The sequence below is a fragment of the Poeciliopsis prolifica genome, unplaced genomic scaffold, assembly GCF_027474105.1.
Source record: "Poeciliopsis prolifica strain line A6 unplaced genomic scaffold, Auburn_PproV2 SCAFFOLD217, whole genome shotgun sequence".
NCBI classification, from domain to species: Eukaryota; Metazoa; Chordata; class Actinopteri; order Cyprinodontiformes; family Poeciliidae; genus Poeciliopsis; species Poeciliopsis prolifica.
In genome coordinates, this window is record NW_026562592.1 from 53,519 (window position 1) to 65,302 (window position 11,784).

Consider the following 11,784-nt stretch of genomic DNA (forward strand, 5'->3'; position numbering starts at 1 on the left):
AGTTTGTGATAATTTATTAAAGAATGTGACTTTTATACTAAAAGGTGTGGAAAGAAGAATCCAGTCAAACTTTTGCTGTTCTGCCAACAAAGTTTATTTATTGAGTCATTTGCACCAAAGCAGCTTTCAAAATGGCCGCCCTTACATCCAGCAGTCCATCAATTAACCAGTGAAGCCCCGCCTCTCAATTTGCCGGCCAATCAAAGTGCAGCCGGTTCTATAAAAGAGCTGTGTTTGAGGCGGGCCTCTTCTTTAGCAGAATCCCAAGATGGCTGCCGCAAAGGACTCACCCTGAAGGTAGCAAACATTTCACAGACAAAGACTCATTTACACGCTGGAATTCAAACAAGTTTTAGAAAAACTGAGTCCTTCCTAACAGAGACATGAAGTAACACGACAATGACCTGATTTCTGGAGCCTCGGCTCAAAACTCTGAGCTAAATAGAGGCTAAAAGCAGCTCAAGGTTCTGAAGCTACGATTCATAAGATGCAGGAGGAGAAACTCTGGAGAGTTTTTAGTTATTTAGTAATGAACTTTTCACAGTATTGCTGCATTTCATCTGCCATATATAATTATCAATAATGACTTGTTCATCTTTCCAGGTGAGCTGTGGTCTCCACTGGATGCAACAGCCAGAAGAGAAGCAGCACCAGTGCAGCAGAGGGCGCTGTTCAGGTGAGCGGTACCTCACCTGAAACCCACCGGAGGAGACAGGAAGTGATTTCATGTGTCCTCAACTCCTCAGGATGTCGATTGACTTCATACTTGCTGCAGCATCCAGTAAAAACAGAATCGGTTCAAACTTTGGCACTTTGCTGTTCAGGCCAACAGCTTTAGGTCTGTTGGACTTAAAGCTCAGAGTTTCTCTTTGAATAACTATATTTAAATAATTTTTCAGTTTCCAGTCTGCCATTTTCACCGTCTCTCCCAAGGAGAGCGTCTTCATTCCCGCCTCCCAGATGGTTGTAGCTCTGTAAGGTGATGGAGTTCAGGGCTGAGAGCTTCCAGCCTCAAATACTCACATGTTCAAGTTTAAAGAACGACTTCAAAACTAAAGTATAAAGAATCTAAGAACTGAAATCGCCCCAAAACAAATGATTGAACAAATAAAGCAAGCTGAGCCTGATGAACCAGATGTATCTGGCTCTGTTTGTACTTGTATGACTTTGTTAGCAGCTTTGACCTCTCAGTCTGAGAAGAGTCTCCTCTGAAGGAGAATCCTTTTCCAGATCAAACTCATCCAGATCTTTTTCTGATGACGGTAAGATGAAGACCAGAGCCGACCACCGAGCAGGAGACAGTTTACCAGAGGACAGACGTCCTGAACTCAGAGACTGTTGGATCTCCTCCACTAGAGAACGATGGTTCAGTTCATTCAGACAGTGGAAAAGGTTGATGATCTTCTCTACAGGCAGATTGTCGCTGATGTTCTTCTTTATGTACTGAACTGTCTCCTCATTGGTCTGAGCTGCTTCCTGTCTGTGTGTACGAGTCTCTGATTGGTCTGCAGCGACAGACCCAGCAGGAAGCGGACGACCAGGTCCAGGTTTCCATTTGGACTTCTTGAACAGCCATCTACTGCTCTGATGAATCATTTGTTTCTGTTTTCACTGCAGTTCTGTTTCCAGGATGTTGAAGAAAAGTCCTAAATCAGTAACTGGCAGAGTGAGAGAAACGAAAACCTGCTGTGGTGTTGATGTGTCAGTTCACTGGAAAAGGTTTTCACTGGGTGTAATTGTGACGTGCAGAAGAGAAATCCTGAACCAGGAAATATTTCAGTTTAGTTAAGATTCCTCAGATATTCCTGAGCTGAAAGCTGCGACACTTGTGTGAACATTTGTGGAAAGTAGTTTCAGTTCATGAGGTTTGAATGTGAATCTGAGTCGCCTTTTCTTGTTTTTCTCCGGGCAGAGGAGACGTGGAGATCAGCCTGGCTCCTGACGGTTCCACTCCGACCCAGATCTACAGAAACAGGTCGGTTCTAAGGTCCGGTCCAAACGACTCTCTGGACCCGAAACGCAGCAGAACATTCCAGCATCCAATCAAATGCGATGCAGACGTGCAAACATGCAGGAGAAATGTTGCAACCATTCAGCTCAAAAGGAGAAATTCGTAACAGACACAGAGTCTCTTTACAGACAGGAATATAATATTTATATGTAACGTAGAAGCGACGGCCATTTTAGACAGTTTAACGTCTGGATGCAGCGATCCGATGTTTCGTATTGACCATCTGAATTCATTTAAAACGGTTTTATGATTTGAAAACTGGTGTAAAAGTTGTGGATTATAAATGTAGCTGATAAGCAGCATCAGTGCAGCTGAATCCACCAGAAGCTCCAGTAGTTTAATAAATAATAAAGAAACAGATGAAAGCAACAAGTTGACCAACTCAGTTCAACATGTCGATAAACGGCGACAAACATTTGAAACGGTTCAGAAAGTCCGATTAGTAATTCTAAGTAAAACGCAAATTAAATAACGAAGCATTTTAAACATAACTTGCCTCTGGTCTAGTTAAAGCTCACAGATGAGCTACTTTCTGTTTTGCTTTGTTTTTAGTGCATCATGGAGCTGGCAGATGCGCTCCACTACAGAGACATCAAACCAGAGAACCTGTTGCTGGGAGGAAACGGGGAGCTGAAGATCGCTGACTTTGGTTCTTCTGTTCACATTCCATCTTTAAGGTATGTGCATGCTGACATGTTAGCATGCTCTGTAGTCATTTCAGCTCTGACATTGTGTTGTTCTGTCCATGCAGGAGGTCCACCCTGTGTGGATCGCTGGACGACCAAACTCAGGATGAGAAGGTGGACCTGTGGAGTCTGGGGGTTCTTTGCTATGAGTGTCTTGTTGGAAAACGTTCATTTGAAACAAAAAGTCACGATGAACCTACCGTAGGATTTCTAAGGTAAGAATGCTGATGAATGCAATAATTCAATTCCTAATTTTCACAGGAGTTTTATCCAAATATTTGAGCTTTTTGGAGCACAGAGATCCAAAATAAAAATCTTTTAGGCAGACGGACCAGCTAACATGTTGTTAATATTTATTATTGGTGTAGGTGGAGTACAGTTCCCCTCCACATGCTTCCATTAGTGCCGGAGCTAAAGACTTGCTGGCCAAGCTGCTGCAGCCCAACCCATGCACAGGTTGCCCATTGAAGGCGTCGTCTCCCATCCCTGGGTCCTCAAACGCTCCACCAAGACGCCCACGACTTGTGAGTCATTTCTGAGTACGTCTTTCCCAGCACCGGCTCCATCTTCCGTGTCCAGGATCCACTGATTTGGAAGGACAGTTCTCAATATTTTAAAAGTACATGACAGCCAAGAGGAATCATGTTAATAAAAGTCATCCTTTCATGTTTTGAATTTTTTGGGGGGTTTTGAATTCTGTTTTGTAAACATATTTACACACGAGAGGAAAGAGAGACAAATTAGCTGTAGATTTTTTGGTGGAGATGTTTTTAATCCAGCAGAAATTGAAGGGAGATTATCCCCATTTCTGAACTGGAACATGTGTTCTGAACTTTTAGATTTATTTTTCAAAAGAGTATTAAAATGGTAAAGCAGCAGTCACATTGAAACATTGAAGTATTATGGATATATGATGTTGTTCCTTTTAGTCTGCTTCCAGGAAGACGTCCTGCTCCATTTTTATGTCACTCTGCATGACTTGTAAGATTTGATCCTTTTCTTTATGCTGAACAAAATGTGTTTATTTGTCAAGCTGAAACGTCCGAGGGGTTTTGTTTGAGCCCAACATTTTTGCAGGGAAAGTCAATTATCTCTGCAGGTTTTCCATGAAAACTAACTGGTAAGTCGTTGTCAGTTTGAGATTTTCTTCCCTCTGTGTCCTTCTAGGTGAGACGCAGCCGCGGGAAAACAAAAAGACCAATTTTCACGTCCTCTACGGAACCAGAGAGACGGACTTTCAGACGGGGAAACAGCCGGAGACCATAACAGAACAGCCTTACCTCTGGTCATGTGCTCGGCCTCGCACATTCTGGGCGAGCGTTGGACGCATTCAGAGCTGAAGCTCAAATAAACATGCTTCTTAATGAAGCAAGAGCCACAACTGGCTAATGAAGTGGAGGAGGTGGCAATAGGTCAAATGAGCAACTTGAGGAAGCTGCTGCAATGGTATGTCGTTTTTTCTTCATTTTTTCGACAACATACTATATAGTATGTCGTTTTTTCAATATTTCGACAACATAATATAGTATGTCGGTTTTTTTTATTTTTGACAATATGGTATGTCATTTTTTTCAATATTTCGACATACTATATAGTATGTAGAAATGATAATATTGAAATGATACTTTATATTTAATAGGGAAGAAAAACAATGATATGTGTGAAGAATGTGGAGAAACATAGAACATGTATTAATGAACTGTAAAACATGAATGTGAAAGGGAGAAATTGAGAAGAATAGTTGGAAGGACAGATCAAGAATGGAGTTTGAAAGGAATACTGGGGAATGATGGAAATATAATGGATATTTGCATATTAAAGAAAGCACTATTTATTTATCTTCAAAATATGTAACTGATGTAAAATACTGTTGCTACACACTCGTGTACAGTAGGTGGCGGTATGCACCTTAAAGTTGCTTGCGATCCGCCATAATAGAAAAGAAGAAGAAGAAGGCCAGGGTTCTTGAGTTATTCTGAAATGTTTGTCTTTTTATTTAGAAAAGTAAAAAACTATTTTAAACAGGATCAGGAACTGAAGTCGGTCATGTAGTGAAAGACGACTGGATGGATCCGACTGACTGAAACTTTAACAACAAACATCCACAAGTTACTGGATGATGATAAAAACTATTTCCTCCTTTCTGGGTCTTTTTCTTCTGCCCAGATCATTGATTAATATCTGGATCAATACAGTGGAGATGCAGAGGAGATAATAATGTTCCTGTAAAGCTGATCACAGTCAAAAGACGTTTTTACACCAAGATTGAATCAAACTGACGGCTTTAAAACTTTTACACAGTAATGTTTCATTTTTAGATGTTGTTCATTATTATTTTACCTTTAATCTTCTACTAATCTGCACTAATGAAACTGTCTCTGTTATTTCTCAGGTTATAAATAAATGTTCAAACTGGTTGACAGGCTGGAAAACCATCAATCTGTCCTGATCAGAACCAGAACCAGAACCAGGCACCAACAGAGAGCAAATCAATCTCTAAAATGTCACATTTTAAGCTTTATCAGAAGCAGTTTGTTAGAAAATGCAGCAAAGACATTAAATTAAATATTGTAGAGTTAAAAGTGAGGCTGTCTGTGTGACAGATGAACCTCGACCCAAACTGAGGAAGGAGGAAACATTCCTGCACAGCAGAGACAGAAACTCATAAAACATCTTCCAGTGAACGGCTGCAGCAACTTAAAACCTGTTTGTAACTCTGCAGGTTTTTAACTGTCGTTGGAAACGTTTGAGACAAACTATTTGAACATCTTAAAGCCTCCAGGCTAAAAGAGACAAAGATTAAAGAAGTTTATGTTCAGTAGTGAAGGAGGATCAGGTGAGTTAGTAACACCATAAAAACACCAGGATAAAGTTGGTTCTGATCCGTTTGGATCACATTATGGCTTGTAACACCTGATCATTTTCAGCATTAAAACCTGTTTTTATAAAACCAAATCTCATTATTTCTCAGGGTTCTGGTCGGTCCTGAAACCGGTAAACGGACCTGGAGGATCACAGAGACAGAAATGATGAAACTCCAACAAAACTATGAGGAAACTGAAGCTCCTGACCTTTAACCTCCTCACAGCTCCATGGCTGAATGAGGAAACTGAAGGTCCGCCTTTCCTCAGAACTGGATCAGAACCGGTTCAGCAGCGTCTGAATCAGCCAATCAGCAGTGGAGTTTCTTCCTGCGTGTCTCTGCTGGTTCCAGTAGAAACGGTGATCTGGAGTCAGAGGTGATCCGCTGCTGGGATCCGATGGACGACTCTCTGTTCTGAGAGGAAGATGATGATGATGATGATGATGATGATGATGATGATCCTCCTGCTCGGTAAGATCATCTTCCTCTCTGCTCCTCATCCTCTCCAGTCTCTGCAAGCTGCTGATCAGCCTCAGATCCCTGCTCAGTGTGTTGACATGGTAACAGAGGTCAGAGGGTTCACTGACCCCCAGAAGGAGGAATACTTCAGGAAGAGATTCAGAGATGATGAAGAGAAGGCCAGCAGGATCATCTCCCACATCCAGAAATCCAAAAGTCTCCACATCATGTGTCACATCCCCGTCTTCTGCTGGATCACTGCTAACGTTCTGGAGGATGTGATGAAGACCAGAGAGAGAGAGAAAACTACCCAAGACTCTGACTGAGATGTACATAGAGTTCCTGAAGGTTCAACTCAACATCAAGGAGGAAAAATATGATGGAGGAAAAAAGAGCAAATCTATCTGGAGTCCAGAGAACAGGAAGCTGATTGAGTCTCTAGGAAAACTGGCTTTTGATCAGCTGCTGAAGGGAAACCTGATCTTCTATGACAAAGATCTCACACAGTGCGGCATCAACATCCAAGATGCTGCGTTGTTCTCAGGAGTTTTCACTGAGATGTTTAAAAGAGAGAGAGGGACACGCGAGGTCTCCGTCTACTCCTTTGTTCATCTGAGCATCCAGAGTTTCTGGCTGCAGTCTACATGCTCCACTGCTTCACCAGCAGGAAGTCAGAGGAGATCAAGACGTTCCTGGGAGACGAATACAGAGAAACATCTCTAGATGAGTTCATGAAGGAAGTCATGGAGAAATCCCTCAGCAGTCAAAATGGCCACCTGGACCTGTTTGTCCGCTTCCTTCATGGTCTCACTGTGGAGTCCAACCAGAGAGTCTTAGAAGATCTGCTGGGTCAGACAGAGACCAGTCCAGAAACCATCCAGAGAATCATCACCAACCTGAAGAAGATGAACACTGATAGAATCTCTCCTGACAGAAGCATCAACATCTTCTACTGTCTGGTGGAGATGAACGACGTCTCATTTTATCAGGAGATCCAACAGCTGCTGGATTCAGGGCAGTATCTCTCAGTGACTGACTGTTCAGCTCTGGCCTTCATGCTGCAGATGTCAAAGGTTCTGGATGAGTTGGACCTGGAGAAGTACAACACATCAGAATCAGGACGACGGAGACTGGTTCCAGCTGTGAGGAACTGCAGAAAGGCTCGGTGAGTCCAGATGTTTTCATTGTGTGATGCTGATTCAGCTCTATTGTCCTCCTGTTTCTTCTTCTGTCTTCAAGTTGATTCTGGATGTTTTGCTCTTATCTACTTCCTTCATCCTCTGGATTATTTCAGCCAATCAAACATCTAAACATTCAGCTCATCCAGGACAGATGCAGCTTCTGGTTTACACATTTTGATCATTTTAAAAATATTTCACTTTTTATCAGTTTTCAGGATGAAATGAATAGAAAACCCTGAACTCTAGAAAATCTATTTTCTCTAAGATCCAATCAGCCTGAGAAACTTTTAAACTTTAAACTCTTCACTCATTGAGCCGCTGCTCCATCAGTCACATTTTAGGATCTTTGACTGTTTTATAAAATTATTGTTTCAGTTTAATAAAAATGTTGACCATTCAAATAAACCATTGCATTAATTATAAACTATGTGAACAGTGTGATCTTCATCATCCTCTTCCTCCTCCCTCTAGTTTCCTCTGAGTTTGTAAATGAGACCAAAATGTGGTTTTGTCGTCTGGTTCCAGAAAAAGTTCTAGTTTCTGTCAGATCCTCCCAAAGCTGAGAATCTGCTTCCAGAGCTGGAACCATTTTCCTCATCAACTCTTCATCTGCAGCCTTTGTTGAAGCTGTTAGGTGTCCTCCATGAAGACCTGCAGAGACATGAGCTTCAACTCTGGAGACATCCAGCCTCTTCTAGTGACTGGAGAACTTTCACTGCTTCACCATGAAATGCTGCTGGACCCAAACGCTCCGTCTCTCCAGGGGTTTTGCTCTTCAGCTCTTTAGGAGTTTAGCAACAATTTCTCCTGACATCCAAACCTTTGTTCTGAGACAATGGACAGACCACTGCAGAGACATGTGTCCCTCTTCCAACCAGTTTGTCCCAGTTCTCTCAGATCCACAGTCTGAGAGGACGGTTCTGACCCGAAGGAGCAGCAGGACGGTTCTGCTGCTGCTCTGCAGGACGACCAGAACAACGTGAAGCTTTTAGCTGCAGCAGGTTGACGACTGTCCACTTTCTACTTTGTTAAAGCATCAAATCCAGCAGATGAACGGAGACAGAACTGGAGCATCATGTGTTTGTTCTGCTCCCAGTTTCCTCTGGCAGCATTTAATAACCTGCTGCTGGGAAACATGTTTCTATACAATATATTACTATTATTCATGATGATGCAGCAGATAGTGGCTCAACAAACCCAGAGATGCCAGAGGTCCACAGCAGCTGGACTTCCTGTTCTGCTCACTTCATTATAACTCACTTCCTGCTTGGTCTAAACGGTCTAGTCCAAGTCAGAGCTGTGAGCAGTTCCTCCTCCTCTCCATCTCCAGTCGTTTCCTTCATCAGCTCAGTCAGCCTCTTCATCAGCTGCTGCAGAGAAACTGAACTTTCCTTCACTGATGATAGAAGATCTTCAACATCTGACTGCAGCTGAAGGTCTGAGGACATGAAGCTGGACCAGAACCAGAACCAGAACCTGGACCAGAACCAGAACCTGGACCAGAACCAGAACTGGACCAGAACCAGAACCTGAACCTGGACTTTAACCAGGAACTGCACAGATTCTCTGTGGGGTCAAATCAGTAGATATTGATCAGATGATGATCAGATGATGACATCACTGTTATCATATTTTAGTCTGTTTATGATCCAGATGATTCATTAGAAAACTGAATTTATTCTCTAATCACAGACTTGGTGACTGTTCGCTCCAAAAGGCTGAATGTGAAGTTTTGGCCTCGACTCTGAAGTCCAAACCCAGATCTGATGAACTGGAAATAAATCAGATATCAACATAGAAAAAGCGGAGAATCTGATATGAATCATCTGGTTGAGATCCTGGAGAATTCAGTCAGTAAAGTGAAGAATCTGAGGTTTGTTTTCTCTATTTATTCAATAAAATCATTTATTGATTCTTTAATCAATAGTTAATCAATTTAATGTTAAATATATTTATTTTAAAAACAACCTGTTTAATTATCAGAATAAAATCTCTAAAAACTTTGACCTTATTAATTATTTTTATTTCAGACTTTGAGATTATTGAACTTTGTTTTCAGTTTTCTCTTTAAAATGTTTTTTGATGAACAAAATGAGTAAAATAATTGAAATGCTGTGAATGAATGATGAGATGTTTCAGTTTGGTAAAGATTCAGATGCTTTTATTTCTGATTCTTTACATCAGAATGAAATGTGATCCTCCAGAGCCACAAACACTGACGAGTTCAAATCCTCATTAATGACGTCTAAGAAACCACTGATTGTAGAAAAGCAAATCTAGATGCAATGAATGAAAGTGAGGTTTGCAGCAGCAGCAGGTTCCTCAGCTTTGTCCTGAGGCTGTGGTTCTGTTGGGCCGGGTCAGAGAGGAACCGTCTCCTGAGGAAATAATGGCCTCCATGGCTTTCAGCAGCTTTAATAGGAACCCAAAGGCCATTAATGAAGAACCTGACTGGTTCTGATCCAGTTACCAAGTGGGTCTGATGATCAGGAACAGCAGAAATAGCTCAACTCATCCAGACTGATAGAAAACTTTGAGTTTCTTTGTGATCAAATGTTCTGGTTTCTGGTTTGGACTCTTTAAACCAGTTTGACTGGATCAGATGTTAGAATCAGTCATCATGTTTCTTTTACATTCAGGGAAATTAATTTATACATTTTTATTATTGATTTGTTCATATTTCAGTTTTAAACTGCATCCTGTTGGTTCACATCTTTTATTCTTTATTCAGATTGTGGAGCTGCAGTTTCTCAGAGACCAGCTGGACGTCTCTGTTCTCAGCTCTGAAGTCCAACCCGACCCATCTGACAGACTGGACCTGAACAGAACAGAACAACCTGGAAGATTCTGGACTGAAGGATCTCTGTGTTTTCTACAGACTGAAGGCTGCAGACTGGAGACATTGAAGTATTTTAATGATATAATTATTGATATTTCTGTGAATAATTCTATATAATTGATCATAAATCAAAGTTCATTTCTTTGTAGAGAATAAAATATTAATTTGTGACCCATCAATTTATAAAAACTGCTTCCGGTATTTATCGCTCATTTCACTGCTGAACGAGCTTTGCTGTGAAGTAACGCGAGATCTGGTAGGTATCGCGAGAGCTGCGGGCTGGTGCCTCAGTCTGTGTCGCTGCTGGTCTCTTCGTGGTTGTTGTGTAAATGTCCTGCGTGATGTTCTGCCGGGATTAGTCCACGCGTCCAAGAGGACAACATGGCGGCGGCGGCAGAAGGTAAGGCCGTTGTCATGGCATCACGGTACCGAGCGCAGCTTGCTGATGTCCTCCGTGGACAGGTGTCCCCCTCCCACTCCCACGGAGGACATGAACGGGGCCGGTCGCTCATGGACTTCCTGGACGAGCCGTTCCCCGACGTGGGGACCTACGAGGATTTCCACACCCATCGACTGGCTGAGGGAGAAGTCCAGGGACACGGACCGGCACCGAAAGGTTCTGGAGGGCTGGGTTCGGCTTGTGGGGCGATGCCCACCCGCTCACCGTGTGCGTGTTTGTCCCGCAGATCACCAGCAAGAGCAAAGAGTCCATCTGGGAGCTGATCAAGAGCCTCCTGGACGCCTGGTCCGGATGGGTGGTGATGCTGCTCATCGGCCTGCTCTCTGGTACCGACCGACCCGGTTCCGTCCGGGACCCGGTTCTGTCTCTGTAACTCTGGTACCGAGCGATAATTCACACACCTGCTAGAAACTGATGGTTCCATTATTATCCTTTCTCTCTGAGAATGTGGACGGTACCGATAACAGTACCGGTACCGGGTCGGTTCTGAGCCCGGAATGATTTTAGCAAAAGTTTCACATAAATGATGTGAAAATAATGTTTGTATTTGAAGCTGCAGCTCAGAGCATCGATGTGTGATGATGGAAACATTTGGATTCAAACAGTTTTAATGATCATCAGGTTTTATAAACTTTGTGTTTTTGTTCATTAGACTCTAATCTTCCTACAGAGTCTTTAAATCTTTGGTTTAAAGACTTTTTATCAAGAAAATAGAAAAGCTCCAGTTCATTTATACAGCTTCCATAAACAACAACTTTTATCCTGGACATTATCATAAGCATAACTTTCCCCTCATAAACTGTTTTATTGGGAAAAAACCAAACATTAGCTTCAAGCATAAATCCCTATTTCTTTAGAACTATGTGGGAAATGATGTTCTATCTGTAAACAATTGTTTAATGATGGTTAATTTATTAGGAAATATAATTTTCCCTGCAGAATTTTCTGTTGTTTTCTATCAAGTTTCTCATATCAACCTCAGTTGAGACCAGATCCAATATTCCAGATTTCCAGAGTCATTTATTGGTCATTCAGAGCCGTTCTTTAGTATGAAAACCAGAAATCAACATATTAGAGAAATAATTCAGATGAATAATATTAGCAAAGCTGCTTCAATCTTTTATTGGAAACAATCTTTATTCAGATATTGATTGGGAACAAACATGGTTATTGCCAAGAAAGTGTTTGTGTCTATAATAAAGTACGGGAGGCGTCAAAGTTTTGCAGGTTTTAAATATTGTAATTCAGAACTGAATAAATATTTTCCAAATATCGATCCTCTTGC

At 41.8% G+C, this 11,784-nt stretch overlaps 1 protein-coding gene and 1 pseudogene across 1 annotated transcript; both read left to right on the forward strand.

The window, feature by feature from the left end:
• Positions 1 to 272: 272 nt before the first annotated feature.
• On the forward strand, positions 273 to 4,037 carry LOC129357008 (aurora kinase A-B-like; annotated as a pseudogene).
• Positions 4,038 to 6,650: 2,613 nt separating this feature from the next.
• On the forward strand, positions 6,651 to 8,998 carry LOC129357009 (NLR family CARD domain-containing protein 3-like). The gene is made up of 2 exons (XM_055026534.1): positions 6,651 to 7,184; positions 8,893 to 8,998. Exons 1-2 carry the CDS (start codon positions 6,664 to 6,666, stop codon positions 8,996 to 8,998), a joined length of 627 nt encoding a protein of 208 aa, XP_054882509.1. The 5' UTR covers positions 6,651 to 6,663.
• Positions 8,999 to 11,784: the final 2,786 nt, after the last annotated feature.